Source organism: Garra rufa, chromosome 2 (genome assembly GCF_049309525.1).
Source record: "Garra rufa chromosome 2, GarRuf1.0, whole genome shotgun sequence".
In the NCBI taxonomy this organism is placed as follows: domain Eukaryota; kingdom Metazoa; phylum Chordata; class Actinopteri; order Cypriniformes; family Cyprinidae; genus Garra; species Garra rufa.
Window position 1 is genome coordinate 45,403,647 of NC_133362.1, and position 24,409 is coordinate 45,428,055.

At 42.6% G+C, this 24,409-nt stretch overlaps 1 protein-coding gene across 4 annotated transcripts in view; it reads left to right on the top strand.

Annotated features, from left to right (window-relative positions):
- The window catches only part of mlip (muscular LMNA-interacting protein), a 68,404-nt gene that overhangs the window by 34,725 nt on the left and 9,270 nt on the right, over positions 1-24,409 (top strand). For 2 of the 4 annotated variants that reach the window (XM_073834273.1, XM_073834277.1), the window contains exons 5-11: positions 999-1,070; positions 1,578-1,658; positions 6,771-6,854; positions 6,948-6,998; positions 7,460-7,510; positions 13,611-13,655; positions 17,108-17,230. In XM_073834273.1, the coding sequence (XP_073690374.1) occupies positions 999-1,070; positions 1,578-1,658; positions 6,771-6,854; positions 6,948-6,998; positions 7,460-7,510; positions 13,611-13,655; positions 17,108-17,230 (507 nt within the window). The remainder of the gene's footprint in view (positions 1-998; positions 1,071-1,577; positions 1,659-6,770; positions 6,855-6,947; positions 6,999-7,459; positions 7,511-13,610; positions 13,656-17,107; positions 17,231-24,409) is intronic. The other 2 variants (XM_073834276.1, XM_073834274.1) reach the window with 2 other exon arrangements.

The window sequence follows — 24,409 nt, forward strand, 5'->3', positions numbered from 1 at the left end:
GATCACTCTTTATCTCTCGCCTGCTTCATCATAGATTGCGACGTGCCGTGTTTCTGGTGAGGTGTGTTTGAATGAGAACTGCGCATTTTCATGTGATATTTTCAGCGATAAACAACTTAAATTCTGCTCTGCACCTCATACAAAACTATTGTATTCCACCAAAGAGCTGTGGCTGCAACACATCGTCATTTGGATTACTTTTGGAATGCTTTTGATGTTTTTGCAGTAAATAAATTATTGTTTTTCCACTTATCTGTCTGTCATGGTTTTCAGAAGTTACAGAAATAGTCATGGTTAGGTTTAGAGGTAGGAGTGCGATTAGTGACTATAAAAATATATATTTTAATTAGGGCTGTCAAAATGCCATTGAACCCTACTGAAAAAAACCCCCCAGCTAAAACCAGCCTAGGCTGGTTGGCTGGTCTTAGCTGGTTTAAGTTGAAAGTAGCTGGTTTTAGCTGGTCAGGCTGGGAAAGTGGTCAAAACCCCTCTAAAACCAGCCTCCTGACCAGCTATGACCACCTAAAACCAGGCTGGTTGACCAGCTAAAACCAGGCAACCAGCCTAGGTTGGTTTTGCTGTTTTTCTCACCAGGGAATCATGATCATAATTCAAGATTTTCAGTCATTATTTTATTTCATATTACTTTGGTTGTCTGACAACAGAAACACTAAAATATAACAATGGAAACAGTTTTGTTGAGAAATTGGTTGCATTAAATTACAGTATGTGGGCACAGAGAGGCAAGCAAATGTAATAATAAAAAATAAATATACATTTTGCATTCATTCATTCATTCATTCATTCATTCATTCATTCATTCATTTTTTTCCCATCAGGTTCCAATTAAGAGAAAATAATTTTCCAAAAAACAGTCATATCACCCGTCTTATTGTGATATGACTGATTAATAATGTGCCTATCCTTTGGGCATAGCACAGCTGTAGACTGTTTAATTAGGCTTTTTACTTTTTTGACTTGATTTTTTCTTAATATAGACACACAAGATAAAATCCACCTACAAGGCACTGGCTGCTATTCCCACAAATACTCTGCTCCAGGAACAGCAGGTGAGCTGCTTTATCTAATTACTCTAAATGGCAGCAATTATTTAGTATACAGCTAATAAATGGATCTCATTCACTGTCAGAATAAGCCATTAAATGGCTGTTGTCTTTTGGATTCAATGCAATTGTATTCAATGCAATCGTTAAAGAGGGTCATTGGATGCTAATGGAGGAGGGTGAAACTGAATCAATGATTTTCTTCATTTTTTTCCAATTGATGGGCAGCAGAATAGAATTATTCATAATTGGTCAAAAGGCATCTTAACAGAGCGAGGAGAATGAGTCATTTGCATTGCGTAGCTCATTAAACATTATAGAGAGGTTAAAATGTACATGCAGGGTCAGAAAATGGGGAGATAATTGGTAAAATATGAGAACACACACGTTTGGGATTTAGCAGCTTTAGCAACCCCTTACTACCACTTGTTAAGGTCAAGATTTTATAGAGTATATTGTATGATTAAATGATTAAAGCTTCATATACAACTCTTAATTTTCTCCCTGCTGAAGGCTATAGATGAAGAGGTCAACAAGAAAGAGGATTCATTCAACCCTGCAGACAACTATTCTTGGGAGGACCCACATGCAGAGGTAGAACGGGGCCAAAACACCCAAAATGCCTGTGTGGTATGATAGTATACAATGCAGTCCCTTACGAAAAAGTAGTTTATTCAAGTGTGCTATTAGTATACTTCTTTTAAACAAATAAAAATAGGAAATAGTCTACTTCTCAGAAATGTGCTTTATATTCTTCTCAGAAATATACTTAAAATGACATTTAAGTATACTTGACTTATACTTAGAAAACGTCTAAATATATTTGAGCTATATTTGTGCTCTGATAATCCATGTTTTCATTGTTATACGCTAGGGGCACTGTTACACATCTTCTGTACAGAATTTCCAAAACACAAGTGAAGAAGAAACGTCTCAGGTTATGACTGTAACCCTTGTTCCCTGAAGGGAACGAGACGCTGCGTCAAAACGCTAGGGGAACACCTTCAGAGGGAGCACGCTCTGAATCATGTGTGTTATCAGTCCAATAGAATCGCGAGACGTCACGGCCATTTAAAAGCACGCAAAGGGATGCCGGAACTATGGCCTGAAGACGCAACTTCCAGGAACTTTGAGCCGCGTCAAAACGCTAGAGGAACGAGAATGCCTACGCCGCCATACTGAGGAGAACCCCTGCCCGAAATTAGGGCAAGAGAACGAATGAGCCGGGAGAGGCTCGAAGATCTAGGCCATAGAACCTAGCAAAGGTTAGGGGTGTGGACCAGTCCGCAGCGTTACAGATGTCTTGGAGGGACAGACCCGAGAAAAAGGCTTTAGAGGCAGATACACCACGGGTAGAGTGAGCCTTGACCCCCAAAGGTGAGGGGAGATCAGAGGACTCGTAGGCTACCGAGATGGCATCCACAATCCACCGGCTGAGGGAAGGTTTTGCAGCAGGACAACCTCTCCTAGGGGGACCATAGCAGACTAGCAATTGGTCTCCCTTTCTCCACAGGGCAGTTCTGTCCCCCCCAGGGAGGGACGTGAGAGCGTACCGGAGGCCTCAGCCTCAGTGCACCGTGGAGGAAACATGAAACTAGAGGGTGTCTGCCCACTGAGGAGCCACGAGAGGGCTGTGGTAGGCCGCAATGGCCGCCACGTAGACCTTCAAGGTGGAGTGGGTCAACCCAGCGGAGAGACGGGCATGCAAGAACTCCAGCAACTGGGCAGTTAACTGGATCAAGATGGCGGTCTCTGCACAGTGAAGAGTCTCCACTTCAGGGAATACAGTTTCCTTGTGGAGGGAGCTCTGGATTGGAGGATGGTCTCCACAACCTCGGTTGAGAGACCGGAAGCTATGATCTGGGCCCCCTCAGAGGCCAGACCCACAGCTTTTATAGCTCCGGGCGGGGTGAAGGATGTCACCCCCTGCCTGTGAGAGGAGATCCCTCCTGACAGGAAATCTCCCAGGGAGAGCCGTCGAGGAGGGAAATCAGGTTCGAGAACCATACTCGGCCCGGCCAGTACAGAGTCAAACCCCATCCCGGCACACTCTCGCCAGAACTCCCGGGAGCAGAGCAATCGGGGGAAAGGCGTACAGACGTAGCCTCGGCCACGTCTGTACCATGGGGAGCTGGATAATTCAGAGAGAACCAGAGGTGATGTTGTCTCTTGGCCAAACACTCTCCAAATCTTCTTCACCACCTCGGGGTGAAGCATCTATTCCCCGGGCCTCTGCCCCTGCCTCAACAGGATGTCTGCTCCCACATTGAGATGCCCAGGGATGTGAACTGCTCTCAGCCAGAGGAAGTGCCTCAGAGCCTGAGACACGGCCAGCATCTCCAGGCAGTTGATGTGCCACGTGAGATGGTGACCCCTCCATCGACCGCGGGCTGAGCGGCCACTCATGACTGCTCCCCAACCAGTGAGGGACGCATCTGTCGCTAGCGTGACGCGGCGACAAGGAGCACCCAACACTGGGCCCTGTAGCAAGAACCAAGGTTTCCTCCACATGTCCAAGGCACGAAGGCATCGCTGCATGACCTTGATCATGCAAAGCGGATTTCCCCTTGGGGAAAACCCCCTGGTCTTGTGCCACCACTGTAAGGGTCTCATATACAGCAGGCCAAAAGGTATTACATTGGACGCAGCTGCCATCAGACCCAGCATTTAGTCTTAACCCCAGCTCTTTCATGTGAGACATAACAACATCTCTATGTTGAACTGCCGTCTGCTCGGACTGAGCCAAAACCTATGTGTGGAGTATGCGGATACCCTGGAGTCACAGAGGAGCCAGAGCTGCATCCACACACTGCATCCACACACTGTGAAAGTGCGGGGTGAGAGTGCAAGGCCAAAAGGAAGAACCCGATATTGGTAAGCTTCGCCCCTGAAAGCAAACCTCAGGAACTTCCTGTGTTGAGGAAGGATGGAGACATGGAAGTAGGCGTCTTTTAGATCTATTGTCACAAACCAGTCCTCGGACCTGATCTGTGACACAACCTGCTTGACAGTCAGCATTCTGAATTTCAGACGCATGACCGCACAATTCAACAGGCGCAGATCTAAAATGGGCCTCAAGTCCCCATCCTTCTTCGGAACAATGAAGAACCCGGACTCCCTTTCGTGAGGAGGGACCACCTCGATGGCCTCCTTCCTCAAGAGAGCGTTTACTTCTTGCTCCATTACCAGAGCCTGCTCGGGACCCACCAGGGTGAAAAAAACCCAGCTGAAACGGGGAGGATGGGAACCGAACTGGATACGGTAACCCCTCTCTACAGTATGCAGGACCCATTGAGACACACTTGGCAGAAGCTTCCACGCTGCCAAAGAGTCTACTAAGGGAATCAGAGACTCTCGAGACGGACCTCGAGTGTTAGAGGAATGGCTAGCACACAGCTTAAATTGTTGCTGCTTATATGATTCACCCTTCTTACTGCCAGACTTGGACATAATGCTACCACAATATACACTCTCAAATAAAAGGTGTGCAAACTAGCACAAAAACGGAGAGTGGGACACGACACAACACAGAGCGCTTGCTGAATGACAGAAAGCTGACGCTGTGCTCACCGCACATGCTTTTAAAGCTTCCTGGTCGGTGACGTCATGGCGCCCGTGATGTCTCGTGATTTCATTGGACTGATTACACACATGATTCAGAGCGTGCTCACGCTGTTAATAAAAAAAAGAATGCATGAAGCTAGAATAAAATGTTTTTGTTTGTAAGCAGATACCCTGTTCTTTCTTTTGATGTTTTGGATGTTCAGATATTCATATAACAAAATATATACAAATGAATTTTTAATTAATTAATAATAATTAATAGGTACATGGTAATATACTTAAAGTATGATGTAAAGTTCACAAAGAAAACTTACGAGTATATTAGCTGTAAACTAGTTTACTGAGACTATACTTCAAAGTGTACTAAATATGCATAAAAAAGTTTAATTAGTAAACTATCAGTATACCTATAAGTTCACATTTAGTAGACTTTCAGTACAAACTAAAAACATGGATGTAAACTAGTTGTGTACTCAAAGTTTAATACTGTTATACTTAAAGTATGCTTACAGTTTTTTTTTAATTGGTTTGGTACTATTTTCATAAGTAAAGTGTGCATTTTCAAATCTTTTGGTACAAAACTTTAAACTGATCACATTTGTAACACCACTAGTCATTCTTTCAAATCTGATGTCATGATTTCATTGTATTTGCACGTATTTTCATTCCACTTAATCATTGTTTCAGAACACAAGATCATTGTGATATATATTGAGAACATTTGCTTTAATCAGCCAAACAAAACAGTAAGATCTTTTTTCAACTTAGTACTTTTACCAATCATTTCATTCAGGAGCAAATAATACAAGGTAAGCGTTTCAAATTGTCCTTGGTGCTGAATGAGTGTAACTGAACTGTACAAATTTACACAGCAAATATTACACTTATGTTCATAAAAAAAAAAAAAAAAGATATATATATATATATATATATATATATATACATACACACACACACACACACACACACACACACACACACACGAAAAAGGATAAAAAAAAACACAAGTCATTTACATAAGCAAAATACACTGCCTGGCCAAAAAATAAGTCACCACCTGGATTTAACTAAGTGCTATGATCTGGGGTTGCTGCAGTTGGTCAGGTCTAGGTTCAGCAACAGTATGTGCTCAAAGAATGAGCTGACTACCTGAATATACTGAATGACCAGGTTATTCCATCAATGGGTTTTTTCTTCCCTGATGGCACGGGCATATTCCAAGATGACAATGCCAGGATTCATCGGGCTCAAATTGTGAAAGAGTGGTTCAGGGAGCATGAGACATGATTTTCACACATGGATTGGCCACCACAGAGTCCAGACCTTAACCCCATTGAGAATCTTTGGGATGTGCTGGAGAAGGCTCAGACTCTACCATCATCAATGCAAGATCTTGGTGAAAAATTAATGCAACACTGGATGGAAATAAATCTTGTGACATTGCAGAAGCTTTCGAAACAATGCCACAGCGAATGCGTGCCGTAATCAAAGCTAAAGGTGGTCCAACGAAATATTAGAGTGTATGACCTTTTTTTTTGGTGGTGACTTTTTTTTTTTTTGGCCAGGCAGTGCATATTTACATTAGCAAAATATATTTACAGTATTCACCTATTTGAACAGTGCAAAGTCTCAAACACAGTTCTACTTATATGGTAACTAATTGTGATCATCAGGGGAAACTATTAGTTATTAGTATTTCTCGATTGAAAGCTCTTGCAGCAATTTGTAACTTACAAATGACCAGAAAACAAGATCAGTTGAATTAAATGACAGACAAATGTATTAAACTGAATGATAAGAGATGCAAATCAAAAATTTGATAGTGATGACATTATGAAAGGCAGTTTATTTAAACATTTATTTAAACATTTATTTAGATGAAAAACTTATTTTGTGTAGTGAAAAGGATATTTTGTGATTATGTGTATTGTACTAACACAATTGAAAATATGCTGAAATGTTTGAAAAAAGTGCACTTTTGATGATCTGTTGTGATATAAGTACAAAGAGTTTTGAAAATGTACCAGTTGCTTGTGAAAACTGCGCCAAACCAATTAAAAAAAACTGTAATTTGTGACGTATTTAATTTTCTGGTTTATCCCAACCTAAGCATTACTGTGAAGTGTTCTTCTCTCTGTGCAGATGCGCTCTCCTGCGCAGCTGCGTCAACAGACCGCAGAACTGTACGCAACCATTGATGAAGTCCTCGAGGACTCGATCCAAAAAGTGAGCTGTCTCCACAACACACCCTGCTCAAAGCTATCCTAAACAGTATTCTGTATTATGTAGCAATGTTCATGTTTTAATCAATTTTTCCAGCGTCATGTGAACAAAGCCAATGTGAAGTCTTTGGCAGCGGAGGCATCAAGGGTATGTAATTAAAGATTAACACCAGGAATTATCTAATCTTTGCTGTGATTAGTCATTACGGCATCATATTCAGTCAAAACATAAATTATAGTGTTTTTCTAGGAATTAAATATTTTGTTTGTGTGTATAACAGTCTTCACCCAAGAAAAAAACATTGCCGTGACTGAACTATAAAATATATTTTCTTACTCAGGAGAAAAAGAAAAAAGAAAAATAAATAAATCAATAGAATAGATTGTTATATCGATTTTTTAAAAGTGCTACAATTTCCTGATTATAAGAAGACCTCTGTTATCAAAAAGAAAATTTCAATCTTAGCCAGTTACCTTTTAGCCCCTGCTGTTCAAACGCAGCTTGCCATTTTGATTATGTTCACTGTACTTGCTTTGAAACGTGTGCCACTTTCAGCCGCTGAGAGCTTTCTTAAGTCATTCTTTTTCTTTTATTCTGAACTTCTAAAGCCACAGACGTCCTCGCCATCTCCTAAACTACTGGGACGTGAAACAAGATATGTACGTTTTCCATTCATTTTTGATCTCTTTACATATTTTACGCTCAGACTTCATACTGAGAAAGCAAATCCAATAAATCATTTATTATAAAGTCTTACTGAGCAATAGTTTTGGAAATATTCTTATTTTGCAGTACTTCATGCAGAAATGTCATCTTAGCACTTTAGAAACTTAGAATATGCTAACACTGATAACACTTACAATTTGCTTAAGCCTTTTTTTTTCAGAGCAGGTTTAATTAGTCAAACTATTTTTGTATAGGCCACCATTGAATCTGAGCATGCAAGCCAATCTAGAGCCCAGATTTTACATAGACATTTCACACCTAGATTTTAGACGTAAGTATAGAAAACTGATTGGACATACAAAGAAAGTGTTTTCTCCTTTTCATTTTGCAGTATTTACTATGTAGAATTATATGTTTACATTTTAATAGCTGTATTTTTCCCTGCTATTCCCCAATCTGTCATAACAGACCAGCAACTGATTTTGGGGTTTGAACCCTTCGATTACACTCAGAAATTTCTATAGCCTTCATTCATTCAGATACAATCCTATTATACAACCTATAGCTACTACATTATGACTGTAAATATAAAATTTACACTATATTGCAACAATTCAACTATAAATTGGTCTTTTTTACTAGTATCTTTCAACCAACTATGTTTAATTCTTACTGTTACGCCAGGCCAGCAGAGGGAGCCCTTACCCCCACTGACTGTTGCTGCTCCCTCTGCTGCCTCTATGGTTACTTCCTGTTTGTCTACCATAAATACAAGCTCAGGACACACACACTCTGCGAAGTATTGATTTGCATTTGCGGACTTTACCAAGCGTTATTCCTTGCTCCCAGGTTTTCCCAGTCTCCTTGTTGTTTTCCCTAGCCATAGTTCTGTTTTTGTTTTCCCAGTCTTAGTCATAGTTTTCTAGTCTCTTGTTTTCATTTCATTGTTTCATTTGGACTGCCCACCTGGATTTTGACCCACGCTTGTTTATTGGATTACGCTATTGGATTATCTTCGCTGTTCATGTTTGCTGGTGTTTTCGACCCTGTCTGCCTGTCTACGATCATCAAAATAAAGCCTTGCATTTGGATCCTCACTCTTGGTCGTCCCGTTTGTGACAGAATACTTCGCCACACCCGGATCCAGCGGCTTTATCCACCAGCAGTTCACCATGAACCCAGCCACCCAGATTATCCGTCTCCGTCAAGGTGAGCGTCCCATTGAGGAGTACATTTTGGATTTTATTACACTGGCAAAGGCTACTTCAATGGATGAGGTCTGTTTAATAATATTTTTTCGTGGTGGACTTTCCGAGCCATTTGGTTCCCTGATGCCACTACACCAGCCTGGCTGGACCCTCCAGCAATACATTTATTTAGCACTGCAGTTGTTTGGCTCTCCGTTCACTATGGGTGTTTTAGAGGAGCTACAGCACAAGATGTCTGCCAGCTTAAAGCCTCAGCACAAGATGTCTGCTAACTCTGAGCCACAGCACAAGATGTCTGCTAGCCCCGAGCCTCAGCACAAGATGTCTGCTAGCCCAGAACCACAGCACAAGATGTTTGCTAGTCCTGAGCCACAGCACAAGATGTCTGCTAGCCCCGAGCCTCAGCACAAGATGTCTGCTAGCCCAGAACCACAGCACAAGATGTTTGCTAGTCCTGAGCCACAGCACAAGATATCTGCTAACCCCGAGCCTCAGCACAAGATGTTTGCAAGCCCAGAGCCCCTTCACAAGATGGCTGCCATCCCAAGACCCGTTCACAAAATGGCCGCCCATCCAGATCCTGTTCACAAGATGGCTGCTCTTCCAGACCCCGCTCACAAGATGGCTGCCTTTCCTGAGCCTGTTCACAAGATGGCCGCCCTTCCTGATCCTGTTCACAAGATGGTCCCCCTTCCTGATCTTGTTCACAAGATGGCCGCTCTTCCAGACCCTGCTCACAAGATGGCCGCCTTTCCTGAGCCTGTTCACAAGATGGCTGCCACCCCCAAGCCTGTTCACAAGATGGCCGCCATCCCCGAACCTGATCACAAGATGGCTGCTGTTCCTGAGCCAATCCCCAAGATGGCCTCCCTTCCCGAGTCTGTTCACAAGAAGGCCACCGTCCCAAAGCCCGTTCACAAGATGGCTCCCGTTCCTGAGTTCCTGGTCAAGATGGCCGCCACGCCAGAGCCTGCTGCAAAGATGGCCGCCACGCCAGAGCCTGCTGCAAAGATGGCCGCCACGCCAGAGCCCGCTGCAAAGATGGCCGCCACACCAGAGCTACCACCCAAGATGGCCGCCATGCCAGAGCCTGCACCCAAGATGGCCGCCATGCCAGAGCCTGCACCCAAGATGGCCGCCACGCCAGACCCACGTCAAGCCATAATCCTGATGCCAACGCCTGCTAATGCTACGTCAGCCAAGCCAGCGCCTGCTCACGCCACATCAGCCAAGCCAGCGCCTGCTAACACCACATCAGCCGAGCCAGCATCTGCTAACGCCACGTCAACCAAACCATCGCCTGTTAACGCCATGTCTGCTGCTCCGGTACAGTCAAGTCACGACACAGCTCCTGTTCTTGTCAAGTCAAGTCACATCATGGCTGCTGTCTCTGCAAGGTCAAGTCAAGTTACAGCTAATGCTCCTGTCAAGTCAAGTCAAGTTACAGCAGTTGTTCCTCCTGAGCCAAGTCAAGCAGCACTTCCTGAGCCAAGTCAAGCAGCACATCCTGAGTCAAGGCAAAACACCCCAACACTTCCAGAAGATAAGCAAGTTACCACAGCGCTTACAGCGTCACATCAAGACACAGCAGTACCACCTGAATCATGTCCAGCCGCCGCTGCCCCAGCAGAGCCAACTCAAGTCACAACCACTCCCTCAAAGCCATGTCAAGTCACAGCTGCTCCTGTCACGCCAAATCAAGTCACAGCTGCTCCTGTCACGCCAAGTCAAGTCACAGCTGCTCCTGTCACGCCAAGTCAAGTCACAGCTGCTCCTGTCACGCCAAGTCAAGTCACAGCTGCTCCTGTCACGCCAAGTCAAGTCACAGCTGCTCCTGTCACGCCAAGTCAAGTCACAGCTGCCCCTGTCACGCCAAGTCAAGTCACAGCTGCTCCTGTTACGCCGAGTCAAGTTACAGTTGTTCCTCTCACGCCAAGCCAAGTCACAGCTGTTCCTGTCATCCCAAGTCAAGTCACTGCTATTCCTGTCACGCCCAATCAAGTCACAGCAGTTCCTTCCAGGCCAGGTCACGTCTCGCCCGAACATCCAGAGCCGGGACATGTTTCGTCTGATCTACCAGAGCCTTCGCTCCCAAGCCACGCAGAGCCTTCACTCCCAAGCCATGCAGAGCCAACGCTCCCAAGCCATGCACAGCCAATGCTCCCAAGCCATGCAGAGCCAACGCTCCCAAGCCTCACGCCCACTGACCCGGAGGGCATTCCTCTGCCAACTGCGCTACCTGCTATGGCAATCGCCATTTTGAGTGTGTGGGCTGTACACTGCGCCCCAGTGCCCTCTTCTGCCCAGGAGTCCGCCCACAAGTTTGCTCTGGAGACCTCATCTACACGCATGTCCGCTGCGCCTATACCTCTTTCGGAGGTGGCGTACATAGCGGAACTTCACGCTCTGCCCGCACCGCCAAGACTTCACGTTCTGCCCGCACCGCCAAGGCCTCACGCTCTGCCTGCACCACCTATGCCCCCTGCTCTGCCAGCTCCGCCAGGGTTCCTTGCTCTGCCTGTTCTGCCAAGATTCCGTGCTCTGTCAAGATTCCGTGCTCTGTCTGCTCCGCCAGGACTCCCTGCTCTGCCTGCGCCGCCAAGGCTTCACACTGTGCCTGCACCGCCTAGGCTCCCTGTCGTCTCTGACACGACCACGAAAGCCATTCCTGAAGTTCTCGTCTGCCTAGTCACGACTAGGGAGGCCACCTTCCCCCATGAACTCTCTACCTCTCTCCTTGCTCTGTCTGCCTCCTCTGTCTCTGCTCTCCCCAGGTCCCAGTCCATGATGCGGCCTCCTGTTCCGCCCTGGAGGGCTCCTGCGCCTCCTGTTCCGCCCTGGAGGGCTCCTGCGCCTCCGGTTCCGCCCTGGAGGGCTCCTGCGCCTCCTGCTCCGCCCTGGAGGGCGCCTGCGCCTCCTGCTCCGCCCTGGAGGGTTCCTGCGCCTCCTGCTCCGCCCTGGAGGGCGCCTGGGCCTCCTGTTCCGCCCTGGAGGGCTCCTGCGCCTCCTGTTCCGCCCTGGAGGGCTCCTGCGCCTCCTGTTCCGCCCTGGAGGGCTCCTGCGCCTCCTGCTCCGCCCTGGAGGGCCGCTCCGCCTCCTGCTCCGCCCTGGAGGGCTCCTAAACCCCTTGCTCCGCCTTCGGCTCTGCCCTGGAGGGCTTCTACGCCTCCTGCTCTGCCCCGGAGGGTCGCTAAGCCTCCTGCTCCGCCCTGGAGGGCTCCTAAGACTCTTGCTCCACCTCAAAGGACTGCTCTGCCTCCAGCCCTGCCCTGGAGGGCTCCTGAATCTCCTGCCCTGCTCTGGAGGGCCTTTGCCCAACCTGTTCTGCCTCAGTCTCCTGGCCCCCCCACCGCTCCCCTGGACTGTTTCTTCCTGTTGTTTTTTGGAGCGTCTGGAAGCCGCTCCTTGGAGGGGGGCTATGTTACGCCAGGCCAGCAGAGGGAGCCCTTACCCCCACTGACTGTTGCTGCTCCCTCTGCTGCCTCTATGGTTACTTCCTGTTTGTCTACCATAAATACAAGCTCAGGACACACACACTCTGCGAAGTATTGATTTGCATTTGCGGACTTTACCAAGCGTTATTCCTTGCTCCCAGGTTTTCCCAGTCTCCTTGTTGTTTTCCCTAGCCATAGTTCTGTTTTTGTTTTCCCAGTCTTAGTCATAGTTTTCTAGTTTCTTGTTTTCATTTCATTGTTTCATTTGGACTGCCCACCTGGATTTTGACCCACGCTTGTTTATTGGATTACGCTATTGGATTATCTTCGCTGTTCATGTTTGCTGGTGTTTTCGACCCTGTCTGCCTGTCTACGATCATCAAAATAAAGCCTTGCATTTGGATCCTCACTCTTGGTCGTCCCGTTTGTGACACTTACTTTATTTTTATGATAAGTCTGAGGTGACCTGTGTGCAGTGTTGGGGGTAACGCATTACAAATAACTCAAGTTACGCAATAAGATTACTTTTTCAAGTAACTAGTAAAGTAATGCATTACTTTTTCATTAACAAAAAAATATCTATTACTACAAAAAAGTTACTTTTTGTTTCCTTTGTGTATTTAATCCCATTTTATTAACCAATGTCTTTGCTGCTGACCTTTGTTGATCCAATTCAACCATACGCACAGAAAGAGCAAAACTTACTTTAGATTAACTAACATTTGTGCTTCATATTTCTCATTGCTGAAGAGTGTTGAACTTCCTTTTCCTACAGTTCTACTATATAGACATGAATTTACTTTTCCTTCAGCCTTAGGCTTTTTCATTTCACTTTTTGGTGTGAAAGGGCTTTAACATTTGCTAAAAATCTAAATTGTTATATTAGAAACAAACAAGCAAGCCCTGTCCAGAATTAAAATGCAAAAGTAACATAAAAATAAAGTAACATATTACTTTCCATAAAAAGTAACTAAGTAACATAATTAGTTACTTTTTTAGGGAGTAACGCAATATTTTAATGTATTACTTTTCCCCAACACTGCCTGTGTGAGGTTGCAGGTTTTCTTTCCTTTAGTGAGGTATTCACTTTATAATAATAGCATTTTAGACACTGTTTACATTCTAAGAACAGAATTTCATCTCACTTGGACAATTGGGACACATTTTCTTGTCATACACAAATTACAGGATTTGGAGAGTCAGTTTGTTCCTGTTGTTCCACATGTTTTAGCATCAGGATTTAATGGAATATCAAAAACTCTGAAAAGACAGACATAGAGGGGCCCATGAATGATATTACTTCTAATAATATTATAACAGTTAAGAGGATATTGTGGATGCACTTGTTTCAAAACTATTTCATTCATGTCCAGAGTGTTCATCAGCTTAATCAACAATCTATATCATGTCAAATGTGAAATAATGTTGAATATAATTTTCTTTCTCCGTAGGCAAGCTCTCCTTTTCAACTCTCTGTAACTACTGAAAAAACACTGGTAAGCATTTTTATTTGAGTTTAAATGGATTTGAGCATCATATTTATTTGCATTAAAAAAGTTTACCTCCGTTTTTGCTACATTACAGTAGATCAGTAAATACACTCTTAAAAATAAAGGTGCTCACGATGCCATAGAAGAACCTTTTTTTTTTCTAAATGGTTCCATAAAAAAACCTTTAACATCTGAAGAACCTTTCTGTTTCACAAAAAAGAAGGTTCTTCAGATTATAAAAAGGAAAGAAAGAGATGGTTCTTTAATGAACCTTAGACTGAATGGTTCTTTGTGGAACCAAAAACGGTTCTTCTATGGCATTGCTGTAAAGAACTGGGGGATGATGAAGATGTTGACTCTGTTCCTAATGAGCTGCCTGAGTAGGTAGCATTTAAAAGCGCCATGCCCTTCTGACATAAAGGCTGATCTAAATGTTAGACAGGATGAATACAGCACAATTATGCTGTGCTGCTGTGGCCAAATTCTAAGGCAGCATGAACTCTTCATGGAAAAAGTAAAAGGAAAGCATCAAGATGAAGTATGAAACAGAAAGAGTTTGTAAAAAAATATAATTAATTAAGGACTCAAAAATATCTATGGCTCAAACTGGCTCAATCTTTGGCCCATTGCCTCAAAACACTAAACACAAACACAAAATTCAAAGCTCTGCAAATCTCTAGCAAAAGCAAACAGCATTCAAAACTGTTTTATCTCTTTCCAAAATGGGTATTGCACTAAAAATGTCACACACACACAGACACACACACACACACACACACACACACACGCACGCACGCACGCACGCACGCACACACACACACACACACACACACACGCACACACACACATGTTGGGTTTACATGTTTTATGGGGACATTCCATAGGCGTAATGGTTTTCATACCGTACAAACCGTACTTTCTATCGCCCTACACCTACCCTACACCTAAACCTAGCCCTCACAGGAGATTGTGCATACTTTTACTTCCTCAAAAAAACTCATTGTGCATGATTTATAAGCCTGTTTCCTCATGGGGACCTGAGAAATGTCCCCACAAGGTCAAAATCTACTGGTATTCCTATCCTTGTGGGGACATTTGGTCCCCACAACGTGATGAATACCAGGTGCACACACACACACACACACACACACACACACACACACACACACACACACACACACACACACACACACACACACACACACACACACACATCATATAAATGTCTCTGTTTACCAGCCAACAACACACTGATGTGCTCAACACAAAACTCTATAAATCAGTAGGTTTATAACCTTTGCATATATTGTATATTATTTCAGAAAAAACATATAATCACTCATTACACACCGACCTAACAAACACCAACAACAGGGAGCATTACTATTACAGTTCTTTACAGACGCTAGGACACATTTCTCAATACTTAGGTCACTTTTGCAAAACTCTTCACACAGTGTGCACAACAGAAGTCTATGTGGGCTAAACTGAGGATCAATTATCATTGTTTTGGCACAAAATGCATTCAATAACTACATCTCTCAAATTTCATGCATTCTTTTCTCACACAGACACAACAACTGCCAAAAATCTGTGTACGTACAGGACACTTTGCACGTGCTTACATACTGTTTTCAAAACTGTTAAACTTATGTTCAAAACAATAACATAATGCAAAACTGAATAAGACAGCAAAATTCAACAGCAATATGTTATTGAAACATATTTAAAATCTAAAAATGCAGTTTAACCAGCCACAGCTGATTCTCATTGTAGATGAACATCTACACAGGTGTTACTCTTTCAATTTCATTACAAAAGTAGACAACTGCTGAATAGGTTTGTATTGTGATGTAAACATGGACCCAAATAAAAATACATAAAATATTGACGAACTCTGCATCATGTCTGATTCATTCCTGTAACAAATATTGCAGTTATAAACAATATATATTGCAATTATAAACAGAGATGTGTCCTTGTTTTACACAAGAAAACACTGTGTAATGCTACATGTTGTTAGTGTTTTTTAGGACATTGTTTTGTGGGTGACAAAGTGTGTTTGCCGGCTGTCAACCTGTGCTAGTGTTCTGGAAGAATGAGTTTATTTGAGACCTGAAAAAAGTGTTTTGGTAGTTGTAGTGCATTTTGAATGTGAAATGAACTGCTTTGCCAAGCTGAAAGTCGGTTAGGAGAATTGTGTGAAGAGTTTTGCAAAAGAAGTATTGAGAAATGTGTCCTAGCGTCTGTAAAAAACTGTACCTGACAATACTACAAAGAAAACATTTCCAATGTTTTCACTAACAAGTTTAATTGTGTTTTGTAAATATAAACATATTTGAATTTTGATGACTGAAACATACTCCAAAAATTGGTAATAGGTGAGGGTCAGTCTTTGCAAGGAAAGATGGTTCATGGCTTACCACTTTATGCCAAACCTATTGGGAGAATTGTCAAACTGTTCAAAAAGTAACATTTTTAATGCAGGATTGCAAAGTCTTTGTCTATCATTATCTACCATAATATTGTGAAAAGATTCAAGAAGAAATATCAATCCGTATAGGGAAAATCAGGAAACCTCTGCTGTATGTAACCTCTGAGCTCTCTGATAAATCATCATGCTACTGTGTTAAATATAGCCATATATGCTAAGGAGTATTTTGTAAAACTATTCTCAATAAACACAGTCCACTGCATCAAGAAATCCAACTTCCAAAATCCAACAAATCAAAATCTGTACATCAATCCTATGGAGAGATGCTGCCGAGTTTTCTGGGCCTGAGCTCATCTCAGATGATACCACAGACAGTGGAAATGTATGCTGTGATCAGCTATTTTTTTGGGGAAAAAAAACAGACAGGTCTGACTGCGGTCCAGATCTGTCTTCTATTAAAATGTCTGGCGTGTCATTAATAGGAGAATAAGACAACGATGACCACAGACGAAGTAGAAGTCTTGTATCAAGTGAGAAAATTCCACTTGCAAAAACTGCAGCAATTAATCTCCTCAATTCAGAAATGTATAAAAGTGTAGCGAAAGGAAAGGTGATGTAAGGTTTTGCAACAGAGCCTTAGAGTAGGACAAAGGAAACACAAATCAACTCTTTTTTTAAGCCAGGGTTCATGTAATTGAAATGGAAGCCACTGAATTAAAAAAAAAAAAAAAAAAAAACGTAATTGCTGTTTTTTATCTGAAAGACCTTTTTTTCTCTCTCAATTGCGAGTTTACAACATGCAAAATGCGATGTCAGAATTGTGAGATATAAACATGCATTGGTAAGAAACTAGTACGTTTTTTTTTTCTTCTTCACATAAATAGTCTTTAAAACTGACAGTTGTGACAAAACAAGTCAGAATTGCAAGAAAAAAACTAACTTATGAGAATTATAAATTTGCAATTGCAAGAAAAAAATGTATAATTACGAGTTTAAATACATATTTCTTGTTTATCTGTCTTAGACAAAGCCTGGAGTTATTAGACCAGTCATTGCAACATCCAGATTTACAGATGATGACGAATTCCACCCAAATCCTTTCATCAAGAACCTTCAAGGAAACAAATCCAATCGTTACCAATACAAGGTGGGTTTCACTAAATAGTCATGTGCAGTGAACAACAACTCAAAATCAATTCATGGTAATGTTATCACAGAATGAATGAACATCCTTCATGTTGCAGATTGTCATGGTGTAAAATCCATAACTTTCTGTTAGCAGATGCACAAAAAGGGATTTGTATGCAATTTATGCAATGCATAGGCATGTTTCATGAAGAGGGGAGGGGGTCATATAAATTTAGAAAAACATAGACTGTAGTCATTCTTGAGAAGTGGGACAAAACAGGGTGCAAAATTGAAAAAATAAAACTTTGTACTTAGACAAAGGAAACTACATTTATGTATCTTATATGTGCTAAGCTACTGAGCTATGCTTTGATACAACCTCCCAACTTTTCTCTTTTAAAAAAAGTGTTTTTTAACTTGGACTGTGTGATATAATTTTAACTTTATCTTTAACAGCTTTCTAGATGTTTTTAACATTTCAAAACACATTCTCACATTAGTAGACAGATTACACTTTCACACGTGACCAACAATTCCACAACAAATATAAGATATCATAATGAAATATCATCAAAATATTCATCTGACGGAATTCGTGACAGAACTGACATCTGACGGTGGTGACCAAAACCTGAATTTGTAGTCATTTTAACTATCAAATACATTGAATCAATTACAGTTCTTTACAGACGCTAGGACACATTTCTCAATACGTAGGTCACTTTTGCAAAACTCTTCACACAATTCTCCTAACCGACTTTCAGCTTGGCAAAGCAGTTCATTTCACATTCAAAATGCACCACAACTACCAAAACACTTTATTCAGTTCTCAAATAAACTCATTCTTCCAGAACACTAGCAAAGGTTGACAGCCGACAAATACACTTTGTCACCCACAAAACAATGAGCTAAAAAACACTAACAACATGTAGCATTACACAGTGTTTTCTTGTGTAAAACAAGGACACATCTCTGTTTATAATTGCAATATATATTGTTTATAACTGCAATATTTGTTACTGGAATGAATCAGACATGATGCAGAGTTCGTCAATATTTTATGTTGTTTATTTATTTTTATTTTTTTACACTAAGTAATTCTAAAATACAAGAATTTGTATACACACCATCCACTGATACAGATAGAATAGTAATGCTAAACTACTCGCATTTTTAGATTTGAAATATGTTTCAATAAAATATTGCAGTGAATTTTGCTGTCTTATTCAGTTTTGCATTATGTTATTGTTTTGAACATAGGTTTAACAGTTTTGAAAACAGAATGTAAGCACGTGCAAAGTGTCCTGTACGTACAAAGATTTTTGTCAGTTGTTGTGTCTGAGTGAGAAAAGAATTCATGAAATTTGAGAGATGTAGTCATTGAATGCATTTTGTGCCAAAACAATGATAATTGATCCTCAGTTTAGCCCACATAGACTTCTGTTGTGCTCACTGTGTGAAGAGTTTTGCAAAAGTGACCTAACTATTGAGAAATGTGTCCTAGCGTCTGTAAAAAACTGTAATTACTGTATTAAAACAACCACAACAAACAGTGTTTGAATAAAATGATTTAAATATTTCAAATAATTTCTTCAGAAACTGGAAGATGGTGTTGACTTATCATGGTTGTGACACAGGAAATATTACATTAGAATTAAAATATTCTAAAACTATAAAACTTAGCAGAGCCTGTGTGACATTGATGTACTCTGCAGAAGAGCACTGCGGCAAGGGAGTCCTTTAGAGTGACAGCTGCCCGATATCCCCTGATTTTATTACATTTTAATTCATGTCTGATGGTGTTGACAAAAAGTGAGGACATAACTTTGAAACCTTATTAAACACACGTCTCACTGAAAAACAACCTTGCTTTGATATGAGATATTATCAAGAGTTGCTTTTGATAAAACAATGTCTTTTTCATCATTAAAAAACTTTTTTATACATTTTATAGCACATGAATGAACTCTTCTCTGTGGACACACTGTTTTAGATGTAGTGAGAAGACAATAAGTGTCATAGATTTCACATAATACTGATAAAATTAAACGGAAGGGGATAATTGTGTTAAATACATTCTATTATTAATCCCCATAACATTTACAATTGTAAAGAATGACTGGACAAATAACCATAAGTGCAATTTTAAACAATTGAAATGGACTCATATGCATCGCTTTTTGCCTACTAGCACCTCTCAATCATTTAAGGTAATTTATTCTTTTGCAGCATTCTGTTCTTTAAAGAAAAACAAAGAAATTAGCAAAGCTGAACTGTACTTACTGCCATTTATTTGCACACACTGCCTATGTTGTTTTAGCATCAGACTTACTCAAGAAATTATGCAAATTAGGTAACAGCTTAAACCACAAAACGTGTGCTGAACACAATATGCAAAAATATTGGAAACAGCAGCAGAGGTCGCGATCTGTCATACTATGCAGCTATAGGCTGTGGAACCGGTATGACCAGTAGTCAAAAAGGCCCTAGTTTGGCATGCAAAAAATTGATGGTAGTCTTTTTTGTTTATCTATCTATTGTATATCTGTCATCTATCTTTTTGGTGGTTATATCAAGAAAAAAGGAAATCAAAAGGTCAACATTCTTTATGTACTTCGGAACAAATTTAAAGTGCCACTATAAGTGATTTTTCAGAGAAGCTGCAACATGTCCTGCTGGGTTAAATCTATTTCCAGTGGGATCAGGAAGTGCACGCATTACTAGAACCCAATGTCATGTGCAATTCCCCACATCAGCACATCTATAAAACCCATAGGATAAGATAAGATGCCGATAGACCCAACATATGCTTCTAAAAACCTCAGAGCACATTATTCATGGAGGAAATAGACAGTCGTATACTGCTTCTTATAATTCATATGAATGTGGTTCTAGTTTGGTGTTTTTTAAATGCCAGCTGTATTTGTTCATGTGAGGAGAATTATTCATAGTTTTTATTTTTTGGAGAGTGGCTTCTAATTTTCCACAGAATCACATATCACTGTAATGAAGTTGTTTGCTGCTACAAACTGATAGAGCACCCTGTATCAAACTGGATATGAATGCTGATTAATCCTAACCACAAAAATTGGCATCCAGTTTTTTACATGAAGTGCTCATTATATCTGACAGCCTATTCAACTGAGGTAACTTTGAATATGTAAACTAATTATTTTTCAATTAAAATAAATCTTAAATCCCCCACTAACAAAACAACCACTGTTTATACAAAAATAATTGTGGTGGGTAATAAATAAATCATCTGGTGTGTAAAGTTCTGTATTGGCAGAAATCAAGAGGAAGGCTGGTCCGTTAACAGCATGGACAAATGGGAAAAACAATGATAGTGTTGTGGCCAAAAATATGAAAAAATGTGGCAATACATTTGGCTACAACTTTAAATGCAAGTAATATTACATTAAATATGAATGCACTTGCATCAGGAATAAACATATATTGTACTGTCTACAATGTGTATAGTCTCAATGCCACAAAGTGCCCTTTGTGTCTGTCATGCACCCTTAATGTAAAGTCTGTGTGGAATGCTTTATTCCACAATGCAATGCAAAACAAAATCTAAATGCTAATATGCATGCAAGTATTAAACCAAAAATGGAAGTTTCAGTCAGAAGTGTGTACATGGCTCTCTGTAAACACTATCCCACAATGCACTGTGCCTTCATTTTCTATCATTGTTCACCCTTTATTTGCCATCAGCATGGAATCATGTGATGAGACAGCAGATAAAACAACAATCAGTGAAAACATGAGCTCTCTCTGGTAATGACTGTGTGTACGTCACCCCTCCCTAACGCCAGCTTTTAAAAGCCATCTATGGATGGGGATGCAGGTGTTTTTGACACCTTAAACACTGTGTTTATCTCTTAACAGGCTTTTTATATTATCGCAGGCAGTAGATATCATCAAGATTTGTCACCAAATTATTGTCTCTGATGGAGACTACAGAGCATGAGATGCATTTATTTCACTTTCTGACATGCAAACTTCTTCAGGCTCTCCTTGGCCTTGGACACTTAAAAAACAATTTCAGGTGTATTTGACATTCATGGCTCATTTCATTTTCTTTTGAAAAGGCATAGAATTGCCACGTTTGCTTAGTAATGATTCTTTTGTGAAATCCAAAAGGCCCTAGTGAATGTTTCTGTAGCTGGTTGCACTCTGGTTGACTCTTACTGTGGAATTCTTATTGTTGCCCACATATTTCATATGTAGTTTTGGCTGTGCTTCTGTCAGCTAGGATTTATTTATGATTATTATTTTGTTAAATCAGTATACATATTAACCCGTTTAATCCCAATTTTTTTCCCAGATATGAAAATATCCAAATCATGTGTCATAAGTAACCCTTTGAAATAATCAATATTTATTTTCGGAATTTTTTTTTTTGGAAAAGTGTGTAAAAAATTGTGTTTTATAGTCGGTCACAATTGTGACCGGTGGGATAATGTGTATACTGAATTAATATATTTCATATTTGAACACATTCTAGGGGTTACTATTATGCATAAAAAGCCTTATACAACATTGATAGGAATACTGAGATAAAAGACAAATAAATACAATCATCAATGTATTTTAAAATTGTTACTTTATTGTAACATATATTATCAAATTGTTATATTAGTGCTACCAGTATTGCAACATCAATATTGTAACTTATTTGTAACATCTGAGCTTTTGATTTAGAGCAATATTTTGTCATAGCAACATTTTAGTGCAATCTTCACTAACAACCGGATTGGATTTATATTGTACGTATATCTAAGTTGACTGTTATCCCACCGCTCACAATTGTGACCATCAACATGTTTACTCATCCTATGACAACACTCAACAAAACGTCTAGGTTACGAAGGTAACCCTCGTTCCCCGAAGGAGGGAACGGAGACGTTACATTGGGATCTCGCTTGAGAGACCGATCACCTCTGAGCCTTATTAAAAAGGCCAATTGAAAATTGGCGAGTGGACGTGCGCGCCGGCCACGCCCCCGTACATACGGGTATATAAGATGGCTGCGCGCACCACTCAGTCAGGCTTTTGCTGAAGAGCCGGGAGAGCCCAGCGTCAGCGCGACGCCAGGGGCGTGGCAGGGGAATGTAACGTCTCCGTTCCCTCCTTCGGGGAACGAGGGTTACCTTCGTAACCTAGACGTTACCCCTTCAGTCGAATCACTTCGACGTTACATTGGGAACTAGACCCATGGAAAAGGCCACGACCCTGACGCCGCGTTACGCACAACGCCACGTGCCGGCAGGTCTTCCCAGACGTGTCCGCAGGCGGTCATTGAACGTAACCTTCCCAACGCCCCGAGGCCCCCTTTTTATAAGGGGGCCTGAAGGGATGCCAGATGTACTGAAGCATGGGTTGGGGGGGCGGAGCACATGCAATTTGTGCATGTGGAAATGAGAATAATTCAATATATCCATAAGATTTCTTAGGGATACACGAGGGAAACAGCGGTCTCCTCCGCTGGAAAATATTGAAAAGTATAGCCACAACCTGCGGGGCGAAGGAGACCCAGGCAGGATCACAGCCAAGGACTACTCCGCATCTAGCCCTGACTGCGGGGCATGGAGGACCCAGGTTCGCCGGAGGGAACATTCTGGGAGATAGCGCACGGATCCACGTGGGAATGGCGCAGCAAGCCGACACCAGCCGTCCCCCCGCTCGCCTGAAGTCTTATGTTAAGACACGGGAGGAACGGCCTCTGCGCGGAGGTTGAAGAACCTAGCGAAGGTATTAGGTGTCGCCCAGCCCGCAGCTCTATAGATATCTGCTAGTGAGGCGCCATGAGCCAACGCATAGGATGAAGCAGCACTCTTAATGGAGTGGGCATGAACACCTAAGGGGCATGGCTCTCCCAGATATAGATAAGAGAGGGAGAGGCATCTACCACCCAATGAGCCACCTCAGTTTGGGGACAGCATTCCCTTTCTGCTGAACCCCAAGCAGATAAGCTGCTAGGTGCGTCTGAAGTGCCGAGCGAATTCATTTTCACATAGACACAACATCGCAAGGCTGGGTCTGCCTCCTCCAGGGCAGAGCTTGCAGGTTCACCACCTGACCGCGGAAAAGCGTGGTGGGGAACCTTGGGCACAATAGCCGGGCTGGGGTCTCAGGTAGTAACGTGAGAGTCGCCGGGCCCGAACTTCTTGACACACTTTGCTGGCAAGGAAAGCTTGAAGGTCTCCAACCCTCTTAATAGGAGCCGGGGCAGTCAGGAGCGCTGTCTTAATGACAGGACTCGACTGAGGCCCACTGAGCACCTCTGGGGAACCTTTGCTCGTTCAATGGGAGCCAGGGCAGTCAGGAGCGTTTTTCTCGCTCGACTGAGGCCCGAGGCTCCAAGGGAGCGCCCCGCGGCCTGAGAAGGCGACGGGGAAGCTTCCCTACAGAGAAGTTTGTAGGTCTCCTTACCCTCTTGATGGAGGCCAGGGCAATCAGGAGCGCTGTCTAAATGACAGGAATTCTAGCTCGACTGAGGCCAGGGGCTCAAATGAAGCGCCCCGCGGCCCCGAAGGGCGACGGAGGGGTCCCAAGAGGGTATGAGGCGTGGTCTGGCACCTCTGAGGGACCTCACGACCAGTGGGTGCTTACCTATTTTGCTTCATCTACTGCATGTGATATGCGGCTAAGCGGCGGCATATATTCCGAGAGTCGAGGGGACAGCCTGCGCTCCAACTCTCCTGCAGGATAGGAAGCACTACTGCAATCGTGTATCTCTGTGCCTCTCAGCGAGAGGAATGCCAGCGATAGACCTCATCTCAGTGCGTGAGCCAGCCTTTGCCAAGGGAGCCCAGTACCGAGTGATAGTTTGTATCACGGCCTGTGGAAGGCCGGAGAGATCTATGGTGTCAAGCCGTGCCCTTACAGGGAGGGACTGCCGCGAGGGGAAGGTTACTAAGACCTAAGTCCGGGTGGGCCGTCCTTGCAGCGCAACCTCCAGACTTACTCCTCGTCCTCCCTGGACTCGCACAGAGTCTGCGCAAGGAGGCTCACTGGGGAAGGGCGTACTTGGGCCCCGGAGGTCAGCTATGTGCCAGAGTTACTCTGGCAATGGGAGGAATCGGGAGGGCGAGCGGATGTGGCTGGGCCTGCCGATATAACTCCAACTAGCTGCGTCACGGGGTGGAGTCGCCATTCTGCAGGTGGGTGGACTGCCGTGGGAACCGGGGGG